At 43.9% G+C, this 23,185-nt stretch overlaps 1 protein-coding gene across 3 annotated transcripts in view; it reads left to right on the top strand.

Moving 5' to 3' along the window:
• Positions 1-275: 275 nt before the first annotated feature.
• Positions 276-23,185, top strand: part of micu2 (mitochondrial calcium uptake 2) — a 443,854-nt gene continuing 420,944 nt past the window's right edge. Inside the window, exon 1 of one of the 3 annotated variants that reach the window (XM_078222127.1) lies at positions 276-732. In XM_078222127.1, coding sequence (XP_078078253.1) covers positions 397-732 — 336 coding nt within the window. In that variant the 5' untranslated portion in view covers positions 276-396. The remainder of the gene's footprint in view (positions 733-23,185) is intronic. The other 2 variants (XM_078222128.1, XM_078222129.1) reach the window with 2 other exon arrangements.

The raw sequence follows: 23,185 nt of genomic DNA, 5'->3' as shown, positions 1-23,185 counted from the left end.
AAAGATGACACTAGTTCAGGGGCACAGTAAAGATGTCACTAGTTCAGGGGCACAGTAAAGATGTCACTAGTTCAGGGGCACAGTAAAGATGTCACTAGTTCAGGGGCACAGTAAAGATGTCACTAGTTCAGGGGCACAGTAAAGATGTCACTAGTTCAGGGGCTCAGTAAAGATGTCACTAGTTCAGGGGCACAGTAAAGATGTCACTAGTTCAGGGGCACAGTAAAGATGACACTAGTTCAGGGGCACAGTAAAGATGACACTAGTTCAGGGGCACAGTAAAGATGTCACTAGTTCAGGGGCACAGTAAAGATGTCACTAGTTCAGGGGCACAGTAAAGATGTCACTAGTTCAGGGGCACAGTAAAGATGACACTAGTTCAGGGGCACAGTAAAGATGACACTAGTTCAGGGGTACAGTGAAGATGATACTAGTTCAGATTCAGTGTCTCCAGATGTTGCACTGGGCGGGATAACATCAGCTCTCGCGAGTCCTCCTCACATTTCCGGGAAGATGGCAGCTTGGCGGTTGCTGTCGGTGATCCTCGGGGAATCTGCAGCCACTTCCACCGGCCTGAGGAGCGCCCTGAGCCGCAGGAGGCTGGGACTAGCAGCTGCCGGAGCCGGGGCGCTGCTGGCCGGGGGTCTGGTGCTCCACAAGGGGAAGAGTCAGTGGCGGAGCGGCGGCGGCGGCCTGAGCCGGAGGTGCAGTGTGTACGCTGCTGAGCAACAGGTAAGGCAACAACCCGCAGCGGCCCCCTCACCACTGGACTGGACTGGGACTGATTGCACTCACCCAGGCTGGACTGGGACTGACTGCACTCACCCAGGCTGGACTGGACTGGGACTGATTGCACTCACCCAGGCTGGACTGGGACTGACTGCACTCACCCAGGCTGGACTGGACTGGGACTGACTGCACTCACCCAGGCTGGACTGGGACTGACTGCACTCACCCAGGCTGGACTGGGACTGACTGCACTCACCCAGGCTGGACTGGACTGGGACTGACTGCACTCACCCAGGCTGGACTGGGACTGACTGCACTCATCCAGGTGGGCTGGACTGGACTGGGCAGCAGTGGACTGGGCTGACTGACTAACTACACTCAGTAAGAAGTTTAACAACACCAGGTTAAAGTCCAACTAACCTGTTGGACGTTAACCTGGTGTTGTTAAACTTCTTACTGTGTTTACCCCAGTCCAACACTGGCATCTCCACATCATAACTACACTCAGCCAGACTGGGCTGGGATCGACTGGACTGACTAACTACACTCACCCAGGCTGCACTGGGCTGGGCTGAGCAGCACTGGACTGGGCTGACTAACTACACTCAGCCAGACTGGACTGGGACTGATTGCACTCACCCAGGCTGGACTGGGCTGGGCTGGGTTGGACTGGACTGAGCAGGATTGGACTGGGCTGGGCTGACCGACTAACTACACCCAGGCTGGACTGACTAACTACACTCACCCAGACTGAACTGGGCTGGGCTGACTAACTACACTCAGCCAGACTGGACTGGGATCGACTGGACTGACTGACTACACTCACCCAGACTGGACTGGGATCAACTGACTAACTACAGTCACCCAGACTGGGCTGGACTGGACTGAGCAGCACTGGACTGGGCTGGACTGATCGACTAACTACACCCAGGCTGGACTGGACTCGGCTGGGCTGGGCTGGATTGACTAACTACACTCATGATGTGAAGATGCCGGCGTTGGACTGGGGTGGGCACAGCAAGTAGTCTCACAACACCAGGTTAAAGTCCAACAGGCTGGACTGTCCACCTGTTGGACTTTAACCTGGTGCTGTGAGACTACTTACTGTAACTACACTCACCCAGGCAGGGCTGGAATGGACTGGACTGACTAACTGCACTCACCCAGACTGGACTGGGATCGACTGGACTGACTAACTACATTCAGCCAGACTGGGCTGGGATGGACTGGACTGACTAACTACATTCACCCAGACTGGGTTGGGATGGACTGGACTGACTAACTATACTCACCCAGGCTGGACTGGGATTGACTGGACTGGGCTGGGCTGGACTGACTAACTACACCCACCTGGGCTGGGCTGGGCTGGACTGACTAACTACACCCACCTGGGCTGGGCTGGATGGGACTGGACTGAATTGGGCTGGACTGACTACACCCACCCAGACTGAGCTGGGCTGACTAACTACACTCACTCACGCTGGACTGGGATGGACTCGACTGGGCTGACTAACTATACCCACTCAGACCGGGATGGACTGGACCGGGCTGGACTGACTGACTGACTATACCCACCTGGGCTGAACTGGATTGCACTGTACTGGACAGGCTGACACCCAGACAGAGATGGGCTGAACTGACTAACTATACCCAGAGTGACAGCACCAGACGCTCTTTGTCAAAGATCTGCCCATAATGTCGGAAAGTATTGCAAGGAGAGTGGGTTGGCCCAGCTTCAGGGCAAATATAAATTTAAAATTACTGGTTGCAGTTCACTTTACTTCCTAAGTACCTGCAATACACAACTGTCATATGCAATGGCTGTTTAGATGTTTTGTTTGTCTGCAGTGGGCTACATCGTGCACATGTTAGGCATGTGTTTCTGTTGTGCAATTCGGTGTGTTTTGTGGTTGTCTAGGTAGAGAATACCACTCTTTGCTAAACAAATACCTTTTGTATACGCTAACTACAAGTCAGTATTTCAAAACTGCACTCAGTAAGTCGGGAATCAAAACCACGGTTCAGGATTTAAGAACATAATATGAGACTGTGTTTACTTGTTAGAGTGATGCAAATGGACATAAAAATCAATGGTGCCATTCAAAGAAGACCTGGAGATCTACTGGCTGGTTAATATTTCTCTCCCGGTTAACATCACCTAGCTAGATTTTTTTTCTCAGTTGGCTGCCACATTTGCTTAAATTATAACAATGACTGCAGTTTAAAAGTACTTTGTGATTTGATGTGTGACCGCCTAAAACACAATGAGATGCTGAATTAAATAAGGTTTCCTCTCCTTCCTCCACTTTTTGTCATTTTTGTTCTCAATGTTAATGTGTAATACCAGACAAATCTATTATTATGAAATACATTACCCTTAGGATTACAAATCTCAAAAGAACATTTGTGCTGCAATATAGCCTTAGAAGTAGTGACCAAATAGGATATGTAACTATTTCAGTACTTCTGTGTTGAGCACTTTGTTAACAGTTAACACTCTTAGTCAATTGCCCATTCATTCAAATGATTTAAATCCAAACTAATTTTTTGTTCAAGAATTCAAAGATTTTGCAGCATGGATTAAGCAACTTTACTGCATAAGAGTTTCTTTTTTTTGGCATGATTTCATTTGAATTAAGCAATTTAAAACTAAGAAGTGTAGGCTTATAACCTTTAATTTGGCACTTCAGGCTGAAACAATATCCTGTTTATATACAGTACAGGACGATGAAACATAAACATGTTATGAAATGACACAAGCAGTGAATAATCACTGGATTAATGATCACTTTTGGGTTTGAAAATTGCTGAAAAGAGAGACATGTTGCTGAAGGTTTTGATCTTGTCTGATCAGGACAAATGCAAGAATGCCAAATTTCAAACAATCATTACAATTTATACTGTGAACATATATGCATACGAATTAAGAGCAGGAGTAAGCCATTCAGCTCCTTGAGCTTGTTCCGCCATTTAATAAGATTATGGCTGATCTGTTGTGGCCTCAACTCCACACACCGCAAGGATGTCTTACTGCAGCTGTAGGCCATTGGTGAGACCACACCTGGAGTATTGTGTGCAGATTTGGTCTCCTCACCCAAGAAAGGATACACTTGTCATAGAGGGAATGCAGCAAAACTTCTCCAGACAAATTCCTGGGATAGCAAGATTGTCGTATGAGGAGAGATTGGGTAGACTGGACCTGCATAGTACCCATCCCCCCAACCTCAGAAATCAATTGAGTGACCCTTCTTTGAACTGCATCGAACAGATTTATATCCTTTCCTGAGTAAGGAAACGAAAACTGTACTCTAGATGTGATCTCACCAATGCAGTTAAAACTGTAGCAAAACATCCATGCTTTTATATTCCATTTCCCTGCAATAAACTGCAATATTCAATTTGACTTCCGAATCACTTGCTGTACCTGCATTCTAACTTTTCCTGAATCCTGTACAAGGACACTTTGATCCTTCTGTATGTCAAAAGTTCTGCAATCTCTCCATTTAAATAATATCCTCCTTTTCTATTCTTCCTGCCAAATCTTCCTACATTATACTCCATGTGCCAATTTTTGCCCACTCAATAAATCTACCTATGTTCCTTTGCAGACTCCTTATGTCCTCTTCAAATTTGTTTCCTATCTATCTTTGAGTTGTCAGCAAATTTAGCAGCCGTACATTCAGTCCCTTCATCCAAGACATTGATAGAAATTGTAAATAGTTGAGGCCCCAGTTCTGATCCCTGTGGCAATCGACTCGGGCGGCACGGTAGCACAGTGGTTGGGCGGCACGGTAGCACAGTGGTTAGCACTGCTGCTTCACAGCTCCAGGGTCCCGGGTTCGATTCCCGGCTCGGGTCACTGTCTGTGCGGAGTTTGCACATTCTCCTCGTGTCTGCGTGGGTTTCCTCCGAGTGCTCCGGTTTCCTCCGACAGTCCAAAGATGTGCGGGTTAGGTTGATTGGCCAGGTTAAAAAATTGCCCCTTAGAGTCCTGGGATGCATACGTTAGAGGGATTAGTGGGTAAAATATGTGGGGGTAGGGCCTGGGTGGGATTGTGGTCGGTGCAGACTCGATGGGCCGAATGGCCTCCTTCTGCGCTGTAGGGTTTCTATGATTTCTATGATGTGACTCATCATATCTCTCCAACCCAAAAATACTTATTTATCCTTGCACTTTTCTTCCTGTCAGCTAACCAATCCTCGATCCATACTAATATGTTATCTCCTGCACCATGAGCTCTTATTTTTGCCAAATAACCTTTTAGATGATGCCTTATCAAATGTCTTCTGGACATCCAAGTACAGCACATCCATAGGTTCCCCTTTATCCACGTTGCTTGCTACTGCCTCAATGAACTCCAATAAATTAATCAAACGTGATATCCCTTGCACAAAACCATGTTGGGGCTACCTGATTGCATTGAGACTTGCAAGCGCCTCCACTATAGCCTCCTTAATAGATTGAAACAGTTTTTCTACCACAGATGTTAAGCTCACTGGACTGCATTTCCCTGTTTTCTGTTTGTTACATTTGTCATTTTGAACAAAGAACGATACAGCACAGGAACAGGCACTTCGGCCCTCCAAGCCTGCGCCTCTCATGTGCCCACGAGACCATTTGCAATCTAATGAGACCTTTCCTTGGTGATTGTAATTGTTTTAAGTTCCTCCCTTTCACCTCCTGATTTATAATTATTTATGCAGTGTTATTTGTATCCTCTACAGTGAAGACAGATACAAAGTATCTGTCCAGTTTATCTGTCATTTCCTTATTTTCCATTATTAATTCCCCTTCTTACACTCTAGGGGACCAACACTCACTTCACTCACTCTTTTCCTTTTTAAATACCTGTAAATGCTCTCACTATCTGTTTTTATATTTCTGGCCAACTTTGTCGTGCTACAATTTCTCCTTCCTTATTAATCTTTGAGTCATTCTTTTGGTCTATTCTACTGATTTACCAGTCATCTTTGCAGAATTATATCCCCTTTCCTTCAATTTGATACTACCTTTAGCTTCTTTAGTTAGCCCATGGATGGTGCCTCCTTCCCTTGGAGCCATTCTTTCTCACTGGAGCAAAGGGTTAGCAATTTGATTCTGATTGACCGAGATGTTGCCATGGAGAAAGCAACAGGAACTATAGGCTTTTATTTATTTATTAGTCACAGGTAGGATTATATTCACATTGCAATTAAATTACTGTGAAAATCTCCTAGTCACCACACTCCGGCACCTGTTCGGGTACACTGAAGGAGAATTTAGCATGGTCAATCCACCTAACCTGCACATCTTTGGACTGTGGGAGGAAACCGCAGCACCCAGAGGAAACCCATGCAGACACGGGAGAATGTGCAAACGCCACACAGACAGTGACCCAAGCCGGTAATCAACCCCAGTTCCCTGGCGCTGTGAGGCAGCAGTGCTAACTACCATGCTGCCCTGGTTCCTGGGTAAATCAAAAGAAATGCAAGACTTGAGCATATTCCTTTTGTTTGCAGAGAATGGGCCCCTGCGTATGAATGTATATTGCTTCCAATAGGTGTAAATGAGCCACATTACAAGCTCAATTGATGATCTTAAATTGTTAGTGTAGCTATTGGCACACTCAGAATTATTCAGCAAGTGCTGCCCAAGCATAGAATCACACCAAACATTAGATGTTTTCCTTTGGGTTTTGCAAGTTCAGGCTGTTTGAATACAATCTGTACCCTGCCATTATAAATAATCAGCAGCACATGCAGTTTGATTCAATAAGCCTATAGTTCCCCATTACTTTCTCCTCTAAACAGCTCGTTCACCTGACCCTCCAAGCACACCTGCTCCACATATGATAGTCTATGGATTGTGCTTTGTACTTGCACCAGCCAGCTCAGAGCCCATCAAACCAACGTGGAAGCAAGTCATCCATGATCCCAAGGAACTGTTAAGCATAAGGAGGATATTCAGTTCATCAGTTTAATGGTCTAGCTTTAACCTACTGTATTTCCAAATTAATTGCTCTTTCACTATTCAGCTGAATCTTATTAGCACTTTAATTAATTGGATGAAAGGGAAATGTATTCTAAATACTCTAAGTTTGTAGACGAAAATCTATGATAAAAAGAAAGAATAAACTTGCATTTATATAACATCCAAAAGCTCATTACAACCAATTAAATACTTTTTCAATGTAGTCACTTTATAATGTTAGCAAAGCATGCCAGCTGATGTGCATAGAACAAAGTCCCATAAATAGCAAAGAGAAAATGACCAGATCATCTGTTTTAATGTTGTTGGTTGTGGAATAAGTATTGTCCAGGACATGGGAGAGAACTCCCTGATATTTTCCGAGTGGATCTTTTGTATCCACCTGCGAAAGCAAATGGAGCCTTGATTTAACATCTCTTTCAAAAACAGCACCTCTGACAATACTGCTTTCTTTCAGTACTGCACTGGAGTGTCAGTCTTGTCAGAAGGGGAACTTGAACTCTCAGTTTTCTGACTCAGTGGCTAGCACTGAGCCAAAGCTCACACCGAGACAGTGAATACAAGATATTGCATGGTATCACATTAAAGCCACAGTATTTTATGTCACAGGATGAGAGAATGTATTTTTCACTCTGAGCTCTACTATGCTGTTGTCTGGAGCCCAGCTGCTCCCCTACTCTGCCAATCAATTAGTTTTAGTAAGAAAATTGGAAGGGAATATCTCTCCTCCGAATTCTGAGTGGCAATCCAAGATCGTAACATATCAGTGGTTCATTTCTACAAGAGCAAAGCGTTATAGATTGTCAAGATGCGTTTGCCCTGGTTTGTATTTATAGCAAACAGACAGATGGTGTTCATGATAGAGGTTTGGCTGATAATGGATGTCATGGCAGTAGACTTTGTTGCTGTGGAGTTATGGATCAATTTGTAGAAGCAAGAACAGCTTTTTATGAGTGTTTTATTTTTCCTTGTAGTGGTGTAAATTCTGTGATGTGACAATAATTTACAGGTTCAGACATATGCCATTGTTGATTAGCTTCAGCTGTGCATCCACTCAGTTGGTAATATAATTTGGCTGTTGACTTATTGAACTGATTTTCTAAGCATATTAAAAATGGTGATCTTAGGCCACCTCTCATAGATAATGTTGCCATCTTTCACATTTGCAGTAGGTGTATCATCTGTAGCTCAGCTGGAAACACGCTCACCTGTGAATCACAAGGTTCTACGTTCATGTCCCGCCCCTTGGCTGAGGTACAGAAATCAAGGCTGACACTTCAGTGCAATATGGAGGGAGTATTGGGTGGGACATTAAACTGAGGTCCATCTGCCTGTTTGGATGGATGTAAATATGCCTATTAAATATACCGTTTAGAAGAAGAGCAGAGGAGTTACTCGGCTACCACCCCACCCTGGTGTCATGGCCTATGCTTTGCTCCTTAACCAGTTTCATTCACAAAAGAAAAGTTAGCAAAATACAAATATTAATCTGTGATACTGACATAAGCAAATCTGAAACTTAGTGCACCATTGCATTTTAAAGGTACCCTGGACCTCATATATATAGTAATGTTATGGGCAGACAAGAGAAAAACAGCCTTGTAATGACTTCAATGAGATCTATGAGGCGGCCTCTTGGAGTATGAGCTCCCCGATTGAGGTCATCACAAAAAGATGTCCCTGATTGAGGTCATACTTGCCTGCCCAATCAGGGAGACTCACCTGTATATAAATATGGGAATATCAGGTCCACTGGCACTCCTGATTCTGACTTTGTACCTGGAGCACTCTAGGAGTGGAATGGAGTTTGTAAGTAAAGGGAATCTGGTGCAGGGACACCAGCCTCTGAGGAGTTATTTCAAGCCTGTATTTTCTTGATATTAAAAATTAGTAACTCAGGACTGATGTAGAATTGTTTCTAAGTTTAATGTGAGAAAGCATTGGCAATATTAACTTGGTTTTGCCAATGCAATTCAAACACAATTGCTCCATCTCAAGCATTTTCTGCTCTTGATTCTGATCGTCTCTAGTTCCCATTGTTAACGCCTCCAGTTTCAATGTGATTGTTTCCAGAACTGTACACAGTATAGTATTCCAATGGTAATCTAGCCACCATTATACACAAATATGCTCCTCAATTCTTGGGCATGATTCTTGACAGAGTGAATCGCAAAACAAATTGCATTTACATAGTGCCTTTAACGTAATGAAATATCCCAAAAATGCTTCACAGAGGAATTCTGAAACAAAATGTGACACCAAGCCACAGAAGTGCCGGAATTCTCCAGTCTTGCATGCCCCACTGCCAGCATTCCCCAGCCAAATGTCCATTCACAGCAGTGGGACTGGAGAATTCCAACTGCAGGCGGAGTCGGGGAATTCCAGCCAAGGCAATATTAGGGCAGATGACCAAAAGCTTGGTCAATAAGGCAGGTTTTAAGGAATGTCTTAGAGGAGGAAAGTAATGTCGAGGAGTGGAGCGGTTTATGGAAGGAATCCAGAATTTGGGATTTTGGCAACTGAAGACATGATGACCAGTGGCGGAATGATTAAAATCAGGGACGCTCAAGAGGCTGGAATTAGAGGAGTGGAGATATCTCCGAGAGTTTTAGGGCTGGAGGGTATTACAGATATAGAGAGGGCAGGCCATTCAGGGACTTGAAAATTAGAATTTTAAAACTGGAGCATTGCTTAACTGCAAATCAGTGTAGGTCAGCAAGCTATTTGTGTTGGGTGAATGGAATTTGGTGGCAGTTACGACAAGGGCAGCAGAAATTTGGAAGCCCCCAAGTTTAAAAAAGGAGGTAGACACAAGGCAGATAACTATAGGCCGGTTAGCTTAACTTCTGTAGTAGGGAAAATGCTTGAATCTATCATCAAGGAAGAAATAGCGAGACATCTGGATATAAATTGTCCCATTGGTAAGACGCAGCATGGGTTCATGAAGGGCAGGTCATGTTTGACTAATTTGGTGGAATTCTTTGAGAACATTACATGTGCAGTGGACAATGGGGAACCCTGTGGATGTGGTGTATCTGGATTTCCAGAAAGCATTTGACAAGGTGCCGCACCAAAGACTGCTACATAAGATAAAGGTGCACGGTGTTACAGGTAATGTACTAACATGGATAAAGGATTGGTTAACTAACAGAAAGCAAAGAGTGGGGGTAAATGGGTGTTTTTCTGGTTGGCGATCAGTGACTAGTGGTGTGTCTCAGGGATCAGTGTTGGGACTGCAATTGTTTACGATTTACAAAGATGATTTGGAGTTGGGGACCAAGTGTAGTGTGTCAAAATTCGCAGATGACACTAAGATGGGTGGAAGAGCAAAGTATGCAGAGGATGCTGAAAGTCTGCAAAGGGATATAGATAATCTAAGTGAGTGGGCGAGGGTCTGGCAGATGGAGTACAATGTTGGTAATTGTGAGGTCATCCATTTTGGTAGGAATGACAGCAAAATGGACTATTATTTCAATAGTAAAAAATTGCAGCATGCTGCTGTGCAGAGGGATCTGGGTGTCCTTGTGCAGGAATCTCAAGGAGTTGGATTGCAGGTGCAGCAGGTAATTAAGAAGGCAAATGGAATTTTGTCCTTCATTGCTGGAGGGATGGGGTTTAAAAACAGCGAGATTATGTTGCAGCTGTATACGGTGCTGCTGAGGCCACACCTGGAGTACTGTGTACAGTTTTGGTCTCCTTACTTGAGAAAGGATATACTGGCACTGGAGGGGGTGCAGAGGAGATTCACTAGGTTGATTCCGGAGTTGAGAGGGTTGGCTTATGAGGGAGAGACTGAGTAGACTGGGGTTATACTCATTGGAATTCAGAAGAATGAGGGGAGATCTTATAGAAACATATAAGATTATGAAGGGAATAGATAAGATAGAAGCAGGGAAGTTGTTTCCACTGGCGGGTGAAACTAGAACTAGGCAGCATAGCCTCAAAATAAGGGGAAGCAGATTTAGGACTGAGTTGAGGAGGAACTTCTTCACACAAAGGGTTGTGAATCTGTGGAATTCCCTGCCCAGTGAAGCAGTTGAGGCTACCTCATTGAATGTTTTTAAGACGAGGATAGATAAATTTTTGAACAGTAAAGAAATTAAAGGTTATGGTGAGCGGGCGGGTAAGTGGAGCTGAGTCCACAAAAAGATCAACCATGATCTTATTGAATAGCAGAGCAGGCTCGAGAGGCCAGATGGCCTACTCCTGCTCCTAGTTCTTATGTTCTTGTGTTCTTATGTTCACAGAGGGTAGAAAATGGGAGGCAGACTAGAAGAAGTTACGTAGTTGAGTCTGGGGACAACAAAGATATGGACAAAGATTTCAGCATCAAAAGAGCTGAGGTAGATGCATAGACTGGCAATGTTATAGAGGTAGAAATCAGATGTCTTAGTGGTGTTCTAAAGCTCACCTTGGAGTCAAGTACAATCTGATTCAGCTCAGACCATTGCCAGGCACAGGAATGCAATTAGTGGCTATAGAATGGAGTTTGGATGGGGACTGAAGACAATGCCTTCAGTCTTCCCAGTATTTAATTGGAGGAAATTTCTGGTAATCGAGGACTGGATATTAGATAAGCAGTCTGACAAATTGAAGCCAGTGGAGTGGTGGTGAGGTAGAGCTTGGTGTTGTCAGCATACATGTGAAACTGCCACTATGCTTTCAGAAATAGGAGGGGTGATCCTGGAATATAAACTGTTTTTGCAAGTGAGAGCAGGACCTGATTGAGCTTTATCTGCTCCAGATTTGGCAGTGAATGACAGAGTAGACAACTGGTTCAATCTGTTCAAGTCTGTGACTTTGTCGTGTGGTTAGGTGATCAGTACAAAGGATCATCAATTTAAAATCCCCACTAAGAGTAGGAAGGGAGGTCAGGAAAACTTTCTTTTACACAGATGGTGGTTGGAGCATGGTGTTTTCCAGAGGGAATTTTTAAGGCAGGACTATTGCAACGTTTGAATGTAAGTGGGACAAATATTCGAAGCAGATGAAGATACAACTTGAAGAAAGCGAGAGGGTAGAGCAATGGAATTGGTTTCAGATTGTTCGAGCCAGGTATTGTTATGATAGGTCAAATGACAACCACTGGTGTTTTAAACCTCGATGGCACTTATTTTCCTTGTTGAACATTATTGTCAATTTTGTGAAAAATATTGTTAGAAATAACTATTGATTTATGGTAACGTAAAATACGTTTTTAAAGGGCACTAATGCGCTTTTACCAATACATTGCTAAGTATTATTACAGCAATAAAAAGCTTGCTTGAAGTTTATCTAAAAGTTGAGATGTTAAACTTTAAACTAAACAAAAATATTTATGTCCATATAATTTTCTATTGTATTGATCTGAAGGGCACGTTTAATTAATGAAAGTGTTGCACGAAAGCACCGACCATTGCACAGGATTTTAGAAATGGTTACTGTTGTGAAATCCAAAGTGAGATGAAAACAGGGCGTAGAAGGTCTGCAGAGAGATTTGGACAGGCTGAGTGAGTGGGCGAGGATCTGGCAGATGGAGTATAATGTTAACAAATGCGAGGTTATTCACTTTGGAAGAAATAATAGCAAATTGGATTATTATCTAAATGGAAAGAAATTACAACATGCTGCTGTGCAGAGGGACCTGGGGGTCCTTGTGCATGAGACGCAAAAACCCAGTCTGCAGGTGCAACAGGTGATCAAGAAGGCAAATGGGATGTTGGCCTATATCGCAAGGGGGATAGAATATAAAAGCAGAGATGTCTTGCTGCATCTGTACAGGGCATTGGCGAGGCCGCAGCTGGAATACTGTGTGCAGTATTGGTCCCCTTATTTGCAGAAGGATATATTGGCCTTGGAGGGAGTGCAGAGAAGGTTCACCAGGTTGATACCAGAGATGAGGGGTGTTGATTATGAGGAGAGACTGAGCAGATTGGGTTTGTATTCGTTGGAATTTAGAAGGCTGAGGGGGGATCTTATAGAGACCTATAAGATAATGAAGGGGCTGGATAGGGTAGAGATGGAGAGATTCTTTCCACTTAGAAAGGAAGCTAGAACTAGAGGGCACAGCCTCAAAATAAAGGGGGGTCAGTTTAGGACAGAGTTGAGGAGGAACTTCTTCTCTCAGAGGGTGGTGAATCTCTGGAATTCTCTGCCCACTGAAGTGGTGGAGGCTACCTCGTTGAATATGTTTAAATCACGGATAGATGGATTCCTGATCGGTAAGGGAATTAGGGGTTGTAGGGATCAGGCGGGTAAGTGGAACTGATCCACTTCAGATCAGCCATGATCTTATTGAATGGCGGGGCAGGCTCGAGGGGCTAGATGGCCTACTCCTGCTCCTATTTCTTATGTTCTTATGTTCTTAAAACAGATGTTACTATTAATTTACCTCTGCTGTGGTATGAATGAAATAATGTCCAGATAGCGACCAACCTTTTCATAGGAGGACTAGAAAGCTGGAGTACACTATTCTGATCTATATATTTTTTTATTCATAAAAGCACTTGGAGGACTGACTTTCTGCAGTTTAGACTGAATAGGAAATGGCATCACATTTTTCATTAAGTCAGAACTGTGTCGCTTGTTATAAGAATGTTTATTTTGCATATTTCTGAAAAAAGACCTTTGTTGAAGCTATCATGGTCTACCACAAGCCTGCCTTCACTGGTCAATACACACATGCGGATCTTACAGTTCCACACGCTGTGCGATTAGTCTTATTGGCAACCTTGTAAATAGAGCTATTTGCTCACCATGTAAGCTTGATTCTGAAATAGGGGCACATCAAAGACATTGGGTGGCATGGTGGTTAGCACTGCTGCCTCACAGTGCAAGGGACCTGGGTTTGATTCCAGCCTCGGTTGACTGTGTGGAGCTTGCACGATCTCCCCATGTCTGTGTGGGTTTCCTCCCACAATCCAAAGATGTGTAGGTTAGGGGGATTAGTGGGGTAAATGCATGGGATAGGGCAGGCGGGTGGGCCTGAGTAAGTTGCTGCGTCAGAGAGCCGGTGCAGACTCAATGGGCTGAATGGCCTCCTGCTGCATGTAGAGATTTTATGATTCTGCGGGATAATGACTACCCTGATCAGATCGTTGTGTATCGCGCAAACTATGAGTGGGTCTAAGTGCCCAGTCTAACTCAGATTACCCTGGAAGAGCAAGGTCTCTCAAAACTTTGAGCAACAGGTAAAGCTAAAAGTTTCATGCTGCTATTGTACAATAGCAACACTAGTGGTATTTGCCACTGACAGGATGCTGCCTTCAAGCCAAAAAAAGACGTTCTGCCAATCACACAAATGCATAATGTGATATGAGTTCCAGTGCCAGTGTGATGCAAAGTATGTCGGCCGTATGTTCCAAAGACAGGCAAACAATATGTCCCAGCCACTGTTCGCAATCAGCAAGGTACAGACAGTACCTAACCAGCCTGTGCTTGCAAAACTCAAAGCACGCTGTCCAACATTAGATGTGTAGGTTCTGCAATTGAATCACATTTTTTAAATTATCCTCAGTGTGCTACAAATTATACTGACAGCCAAGTAAAGATTATCAGTCAGGCTCACAGTGTGGCACGGTTTGTGTGTACCAGAAGCTACATATATTAATACACAAGCCCTGTTCTTTTTAGACACATTGTGCCTGTTTCAGCTGAACAAAATAAATGATAACTATTAAAATAAGGAAAATACTGTGGATGCTGGAAACAAGAATGGAGGATGTTAGGTATATCAGGAGAGAAAGCAGAATTAATGTTTCGCGTCATGGACCCTTCGTCGGAACTGAAAGAAGGGGGAGTGTTGGAGCAAAAGGAATTGCAACAAAAAGTAGCAACGGGCGGCACGGTAGCACAGTGGTTAGCACTGCTGCTTCACAGCTTCAGGGACCTGGGTTCGATTCCCGGCTTGGGTCACTGTCTGTGTGGAGTTTGCACATTCTCCTCGTGTCTGCGTGGGTTTCCTCCGGGTGCTCCGGTTTCCTCCCACAGTCCAAAGATGTGCGGGTTAGGTTGATTGGCCATGCTAAAATTGCCCTTAGTGTCCTGGGATGCATACGTTAGAGGGATTAGTGGGTAAAATATGTAGGGATATGGGGGTAGGGTCTGGATGGGATTGTGGTCGGTGCAGACTTGATGGGCCGAATGGCCTCTTTCTGTGCTGTAGGGTTTCTAAGATTTCTAAGATTTTAAGAACAACAGATTGCCCGATGTGAGAGAGGGAGGGGTGTTTTGCATTAAGGCAGTACATGGATTGAATAGTAAAAAAGGAAAAGATAAGAAAGGGGGTTTTAAGATGGAAGCGAAAGGTCAAAATCCAAAGTTGTTGAATTTAATGTTGAGTCCCGAAGGCATGCCCAATTGGAAGGTGAGGTGCTGCTCCTCCAGCTTGCCCAGGCTTCACTGGAGCATTGTCACAGACCAAGAATGGACATGTGGGAATGAGAGTAAGGTACTGAGTTAAAATGGTAAGCAACAGGAAGGTTAGGGTCATGCTTGCGTACTGAGAGAAGGTGTTCCACGAAGTGGTCATCCAGTCTGCGTTTAGTCTCCCCAATGTAGAGGGGACCGCATTGGATCAGCAAATATAATAAACCAAATTGAAGGAAATGCAAGTGAAACTGCTGCTTAACCTGAAAGGAGTTTGTGGGGCCTTGAATGGTGAGGAGGGAGGAGGTAAAGAGGCAGGTGTTACACCTTTTGTTTTTGCAAGGGAAGGTATCCTGGGAAGGAGATGGGAGTTGGGCATGATGGAGGAGTGGACCAGGGTGTTACAGAGGGAGCAGTTCCTATGGGATACTGACAAGTGTGGTGGTGCATTTAATGGTGACATCATGCGCAAGAAATAGTTTAGTGGTTTTAAAAAAAGGGGGGCAGTATGGACAAGTTGGGCCTAGAGGCCTGTTTCCATGCTGTAAATCTATGACTCAAAATGACAGAGGATTATTCTTTGAATGTGGAGGCTGGTGGAGTGAAAAGGAAAGACAACGGAGACTCTATCGTGATTCGGGGAGGGAAGAGAAGGGGCTGAACCTGGTTGAGTGTCTTGTTAACCACAGGCGGGGGGGGTGGGGCGGGGGGTGCAATCCTTGGTTAAGAAGAAAGGCAGACACATCAGGAGCACCATTTCTGAAGGTGACAACATCAGAACAGATGTGACAGAAGTAGAGAAACTGGGAGAATGGAATGGAGTCCTTACAGGGTTTGAGGAGCTGTAGTCGAGTTAGCTGGGGGAATCATTGGGTTTGTAATGAATATTGGTGCTCACTGGAAATGGAGACCGAGAGGTCAGGGAAGGGAAGTGTCAGAGATGGACCATGTGAAGGTGAGAGAGGGGCAGAAATCAGAAGCAAAATCGATAAATGTATCCAGGTCCAGGAGTGACAACCATTTGCTGCTTCAGTCCTCAGGGCAATACCATGACCGATCATGACATAGATTGGGTGGACCAAGGAACATTAATTGTAGCTTTTTGTACCTGTGTTACATATAAAGGACAGATATTTCATTCTCAAATGGAACTGGTTGGAGACAGTCGATCTCTAAGGAAATTTCAGACAAAAGGAGTACAAATAAAACATAACTCCAAGAGGGCATAAAGCTCCTGTTCGATATTAATGTCAATGCCAACTTTTTCCCTTTTTGCAAAAGCTTTACTGTTTGTATTTCAAAGAAAGTTTCTGTGGGATTAGCTTTAGGAACCATAAGCAACCTTTGCAGCTCTGGTGAGTCATGAAGAGAACATTCATGTGCCATTTGGAACACCAGACCAAATGGGAGCTGTTGGCCATTTGAGTTTATTAAAGGAGTGAATAATGTGCCATTGCATTAAAGAACATCGATATTTATTGTGGTTTCATTCAGCTGATAGGTGACTGTAAATTAGTTCAATTTTGTTAGACCAGCCTCTCCAGTCCAGCAGCCTTCCAGACTATTTCATGCTGATGGGAGCTGTTTAATAGATCGTGACTCCTTTATGGGGATCCAGACCCCACCCCCTTATTATCCAGCAGCTCCTTATGGGCACCAGACCCAAAACCAGGCTCTCACCCTCATATTAATTGACGCTTCTGTAGATCTTCTCCAGTTTTCACTTCTCTTCTAAACGGCTTCCTCTCTGAATGGTTGGTAATGATGGAGCTGAAAGTCTTCTACATGGTGGCAGCAGGACCAACCAAAATAACTACTTCCAACTAGGGTTTCCTCTTTCCAGCCCTTGCTGCTCTTCCAATCATAGATTCTGTCTGTGGAGAAGCAGCAAGAATGGGCAAACTGTGATTGAAGGAGTTGGAACAGTGAGTATGGGAAAGACAAAATCGATCGACCCCCCCGCCCCCCCGCTCCTCCCAATATTAAAAAAAAATTCATGGGATGTGGGTGTCACCGATTAGGCCAGTATTTATTGCCCATCTGTAATTTCCCATTGAGAAGGTGGTGGTGAGCTGCCTACTTGAACCACTGCAGTCCATGTGGTATAGCAATACCCACAGTGGTGCTAGGGAGGGAAATCCAGGAATTTGACTCGGTGACAGTGAAGGAACGGCGGGTGGCATTTCCATGCCAGGAATACGAGTGGCTTGGAGGGGAACTTATGGGTGGAGATGCTCCCGTGTGTCTGCTGTTGGTGGTGGGTTTAGCAGTTGTTATGCCATTCAGGCCCAAGGGCAAGTGGTCCTGGCAGAACGTAAACTGAGCATTGGTGAGCAAGTTAGTGGAGAATCAGTGCCACTTGATAGCATTGCTGATAAATCTTTCCATTATTTTGAGTTGGCTGATAATTGGCTGGGTTGGATTTAACTTCTTTCTGTACAGGAAAGCGGGGCAGTTTTCTAGATTCTGCATAGATGCTAGTGTTGTAGTTGTACTGGAACAGCCTGCTTAAATATAAACTTGGTTCTGGACCACAAATCTCCACCTGAGATGTTGTTGAGACTTGCAGCTTTTGCTAAGTTGGCCTCCAATGTTCATGCTGGAAGTGGCAAGATAATAGAGTTTTGATCTGATTCTATAGTTGTGGGATCACCAGCCCTATCTCTAGCTTGTTCTTTTTGCTCTCCAGAACGTTTCCGGGTATGCCTGGTGCAGTTCTTATCATCTGATGCACTCCTCATCGAATCAGGCTTGATCATGTGTCTTGATGGTCCTGAAGGTGTGAAAGATATGGTGGGCCAGGAGGTTACAGATTTCATTGGAATGCTGCTGCTGATGGTCCACAGCGCCTCCTGGTTGCCCAGTTTGGAGCTGTCAAATGTGTTCTTAATTTTGTAGTTAGTGTCCTTATTTTAAAGATGAGACTGGTCACTTCTTGTTATGGGCAGATGCATCAGTGATTGGTAGATTAATGAGTACTAGATCAAAGTGTGTTATTTTTAACCACTTGCTGCATGCTCAGTCTGGCAGCTTCCAGACCTGGGCAGCTTGGCCTGTGGTGGGGGTACTGCTGAACCACTCTCTTGGTGGTCCAAGTCCCTCACCCAGAGTACATTCTGTGCCCTCGGTGTTTTCTGTGAACATAGTGGTGGTTCAGTATGGAGGAGAACTGAGTCATCAGCTGAGGAAGAGAGTCAGCCGGCGGTTTCCATGCCCTTCTGTGACCTTATGCCATGAGACTTCATAGGGTCCAAAGTCAATATTGAGGACGCCCGGGGTTGTTCCCACCCACCCGGGGGTGTTTCCACCCACCCAGCCCTCTGCTATGTATGGTGGGGCTCTCCTGCCAGTGGACAGGATATACCCAGGGATGGTGATGGAGGAATCTCAGATGGTGGTTGATGTATTTGATTCTGAGTATAGCTATGTCAGGTTGTTGCTTGGTAAGCCTGTGGGCAGCTCTTGCAACTTTTTTACCAGTCCCTAGATGTTAACAAGCAGGGTTGACAGGACTGGTTGTGCATAGCCGTATCCAAATCCAATACTTAATTGGGAATTTCTTCCAGTTTTAGTCTTATCCTTTTCAGTGGCAATTTGATACAACTGAGCGATTGCAAGGCCATTTTCAAAGGGTGGTTAGAAGTCAAACATGTTGACATATTTGATGTTGCAGTTAACTGTCCATCCAATGGCTTCAGCTGATGCAGTGTGAATGGCTGTGATGCCAATAGGAATAGTTCTCTCAGGGCAGAAGTTCAGTATACAAACGATGGCCTGACTTGGCTAGCCACAGTCGTAATTTGAGCTACTCCTCATGAACCACCTCCGGAGCAAGTGACCACATTTTTGCCAGGCCAGCCCTGTTCTTAATTGTCCCATTTAACGCTCTGGTAGGTAGTGTCCTTATTTTAAAGATGAGACGAGTCACTCCTTGTTATGGACAGACGCATCAGTGATTGGTAGATTAATGAGTATTAGATCAAGTGTGTTATTTCTAACCATCTACTGCATGCTCAGTCTGGTAGCTTCCAGACCTGGGCAACTTGGCCTGTGGTGGTACTGCTGAAACATAGATAGGCCAGATCAGGGAAGACATTGTTAAAAAGTTGGATTTTTAGGTCTGAATTCCCGTAGCCCCAACTGGAACACACTCCACACCCTACGTGCTGACAGAAACTCCACCTTTCAATGACACACTCCTCATCAAACACAACCTGGTAAACTTTCCACACAAAATCTGGGCAAGCCTCAACTACTTGAGGGCTGGCCTGGGGAAAATGTGGTCACTTGCTCCGGAGGTGGTTCATGAGGAGTAGCTCAAATTGTGACTGTGGCTAGCCAAGTCAGGCCATCGTTTGTATACTGAACTTCTGCCCTGAGAGAACTATTTCTGTTGGCATCGCAGCCATTCACACTGCATCAGCTGAAGCCATTGAACGGACAGTTAACCGCAACATCAAACTATAACTGCTTCCCCAGCCACATGAGTTAATAGAGTCTAGTCACATAATCACTGTATTACTGTAGCCTGATTCGATTCTCTGTAGTAATGGATGAATGTTTAATGAAAGCACATGGATAGAAATGAAGATTAGTTGAAAGCTCAGCAACAAAACTATGCTGGGTCATAGATTGTTAACTTTTATATATGTAATATAAATGCCCCCTTCGATCCTGAAACCACAAAGAGTTTGTTTCATGTGATTCTTGGGTTTGTGAAGTGGGTTTTGTTTTGAAATTGTAACCCAATCAATAGCTCAAACTTTGAGCAGTTTCATGTGTAAAGTTATTTGATTACTCAACTGGATGAAGTAAAAACACACAGACTTGGGGGAAAAAAAATAGAAAATGTTAATTTGTGCAGAATTTAGGGATTCGGAACGTGTTGGGGAAATCTTGCATTACCTACTTTCAAATGATTTCTTCTTTCCAAAAGCTCATCCAGGTCCAATGGTCAAAATGTTGGACCTCCATTATCCTGCAAATGGAGCGGTAGCTGCAAGATCCTATCATTCTCCCAAATGATGAACAGTGATGTGTTCAAAATCTTGACCACATCACTGTGATGAGGTACAAAGTGAAGGCTGGGGGTTTTTTCTCATAGATAAGCAAGAAAAGTCCAAAGGAGTGGTGTTTCTAACTGCTTCTGCCAGGTATTAAGCTTGCGAACCAGTTAATCATCCCTGCTAAGCATGTGAAAATGGTTCATGGCACTAGCATGTTGTCACTAGAATGTCATGAAAGCCTGCCTCCTTAACCATGCCCCTCACCTGGGGTGTGGTGATCCTCAGGTTAAATCACCACCAGTCCGTGCCTATAGTCATCTGGGACTACGGCAACTTTATCTTTACTAGAATGTCAGCAGAGAATAATGGAAAGTGTGAAATTGAATGATTGGGGTGGCACAGTGGTTAGCACTGCTGCCTCACAGCTCCAGGGACCTGGGTTCGATTCCCAGCTTAGGTCACTGTCTGTGTGGAGTTTGCACATTCTCCCTGTGTCTGTGTGGGTTTCCTCCGGGTGCTCCAGTTTCCTCCCACACTCCAAAGATGTGTGGGTTAGGTTGATTGGCCATGCTAAATTGCCCCTTAGTGTCCCAGAATGTGTTGGTTAGAGGGATTAGTGGGTTAAATATGTGGGGTGACGGGGATAGGGCCTGGGTGGGATTGTTGGTGCAGACTCGATGGGCCAAATGGCTTCCTTTTACACTGCTGAGTTTCTTTGTTTCTATTAACCTATGAAAAGCACACAGCGTCAGTGACCCAGGTTTGGTTCCCAGCTTGGGTCACTGTCTGTGTGGAGTTTGCACATTCTCCCTGTGTCTGTGTGGGTTTCCTCCGGGAGCTCCGGTTTCCTCCCACAGTCCGAAAGACGTGCTGGTTAAGTGCATTGGCCATGCTAAATTCTCCCTCAGTGTACCTGAATAAGTGCCGGAATGTGGCGACTGGGGGATTTTCACAGTAACTTCATTGCAGTGTTAATGTAAGCCTACTTGTGACACTAATAAATAAATGTTAAACTTTAAAACTTTAAAACTTTAAACCTTAAAATTTTGTTCTTTAAAAACAGATGTTATTCCCATTCCAAATTTAGATTCTATCATGGAAGAACTTTTTGAGCGACATATGTAGCATTAATTGGGAGCAAATTGAGATGATAAACTGGGAGCCCAAATGAAGCATAATGCACAGCATATTGACATTAGCATAATTATCACAAAACACAGTGGTATTAATATATGGAGGATATATGGAGGATATCTTATGATAATTCACCAACAGTGAATTGGTATGCAAGCATATAAATTCTAGGTCTTCAAATACTAAATTTCATTTTGAGGTATACTGAGATAACGTCTGATTTTCTTCTAATGGAAAATGTATTTGTGCTTCCTTTTTGAATTATTCTTGGAACCTCAGTTCCCATAGCTTACAAAGGAAAGAAAGACAAACTTGCATTTATATAGTGCTTTTCACGACCACCGGATGTCTCAAAGCACTTAACAGCCAATGAAGCAAAGTGAACTTCACTAAGTGCCTTTTAACTTCAGAAGTGATGAGTTAACTGAGAAAAGGGAGTCTCTTTTTGGAAGGTACTTTGCCTCGGAAAGAGTTCACCCAAAATGCAGAATTTATGAGCTTTTATTTGTTATCATAGGATTCTTTAAAAACAGTTAATGAGAGAATGATTGCGAATGTTTTTCAACTATGCTTTCTGTCTGCTATCCTAAAGGAACCAGTTGGAACAGCTCTATAAATGTATCAAAAAGTTGCTGATCAGTTTATAGATTCTAATCCCCTTTTGAACTAGGTATGTTCTCCTTGGCAGGAAACAAAGTAAATTTACAAGTGTTTTATCGCACATTTTTGAGCTTTAAGGGAAAACAAGCCCTCGCTGAGACTGACAGTATATTTTTTGATTCTTTTAATGCATTTTTATGGTGTATGTTCGAGTCGTATTGAAAATGAAATAACTTCCTCGATTTCATCGGAATAGGTGTGTTTGTGGTCCAACCTCCAGGTTATGCCCATGGAGGAATTCCAGGTTCCGAAAAAATCTACCGTATGAAGCTAATTTAAAGACAGGCTCAGTATATCATTTTCAAAAGAAAGCAGATTTGCCACATACCCTGCTTGAATGAAATTGATTAAAAGGAGTGTTGGAAATGGCATGCAGCTTATTGGAGCAACTGAGAACAATGGTACCTTCTGCAGAGGTTTTCCACCATTGACACCTTTTTCCTGCTCAAGGTAGCTTGTGGTTGCCGCCCCTTAAAGCACATTAAAACTGGGCACTGATGGAAATAATCCATTGGAGAGGCTTCTTACACTAGGGACTTTGAATTGGCAGATTTCAAAGAAAATGAGGTTTCATCAAGGAAGACCGTCCCCATTATGTTTATTTATTAGTGTCACAAGTCGGCTTACATTAACACCACAATGAAGTTACTGTGAAAATCCCCTAGTCGCCACACTCCGGCGCCTGTTCAGGTACACTGAGGGAGAATTTAGCATGGCCAATGCATCTAACCAGCACGTCTTTCGGACTGTGGGAGGAAACTGGAGCACCCGGAGGAAACTCACGCAGACATGGGGAGACCATGCAAACTCCACACAGACAGTGACCCGAGCTGGGGATCGAACCCGGGTCCCTGGCGCTGTGAGGCTGCAGTGCTAACCACTGTGCCGTGGAACAGTGCATAACTACAACTCTTTTAATTGTGAGTTTGTTGGCTTAATGTTGCCCCAAAATTTTAGGACAACTGAGTCAAGTTCAGAAAAAGGTCTTGGTAATCTGTATTAACTTGTGTTTATAGAAAAATTGTCTATTCAACTCATCCAAAAAAGGATACTAGAGTGTAATTATTTCATACTGAGCTGAGCCAAGTTCTGCATGAGCCAAGTGTAAACAGAAGAATGATATGTGCAATCCCAAAAATCAGGAATGATGATGGGATCGCTGAGATTTAATAGCTTAGAAATAAACAAGCTGTTGGGAAAGTTGCACTGTATTCCTAATTGTATTCATGTCAATTTAGAATTAAATACTGTAATTGATGTAATGAAGATGTTATTATCAAATGAGTCCCATTGAGATAGGTTTTAAGCTGACTGCTTATATTGATTTGATATTGAGAGGAAA

Source organism: Mustelus asterias, chromosome 10 (assembly GCF_964213995.1).
Source record: "Mustelus asterias chromosome 10, sMusAst1.hap1.1, whole genome shotgun sequence".
Lineage (NCBI taxonomy): Eukaryota > Metazoa > Chordata > Chondrichthyes > Carcharhiniformes > Triakidae > Mustelus > Mustelus asterias.
Note: the sequence above shows the minus strand (reverse complement) of the source record. Positions and strands in the feature narration are given on the sequence as shown.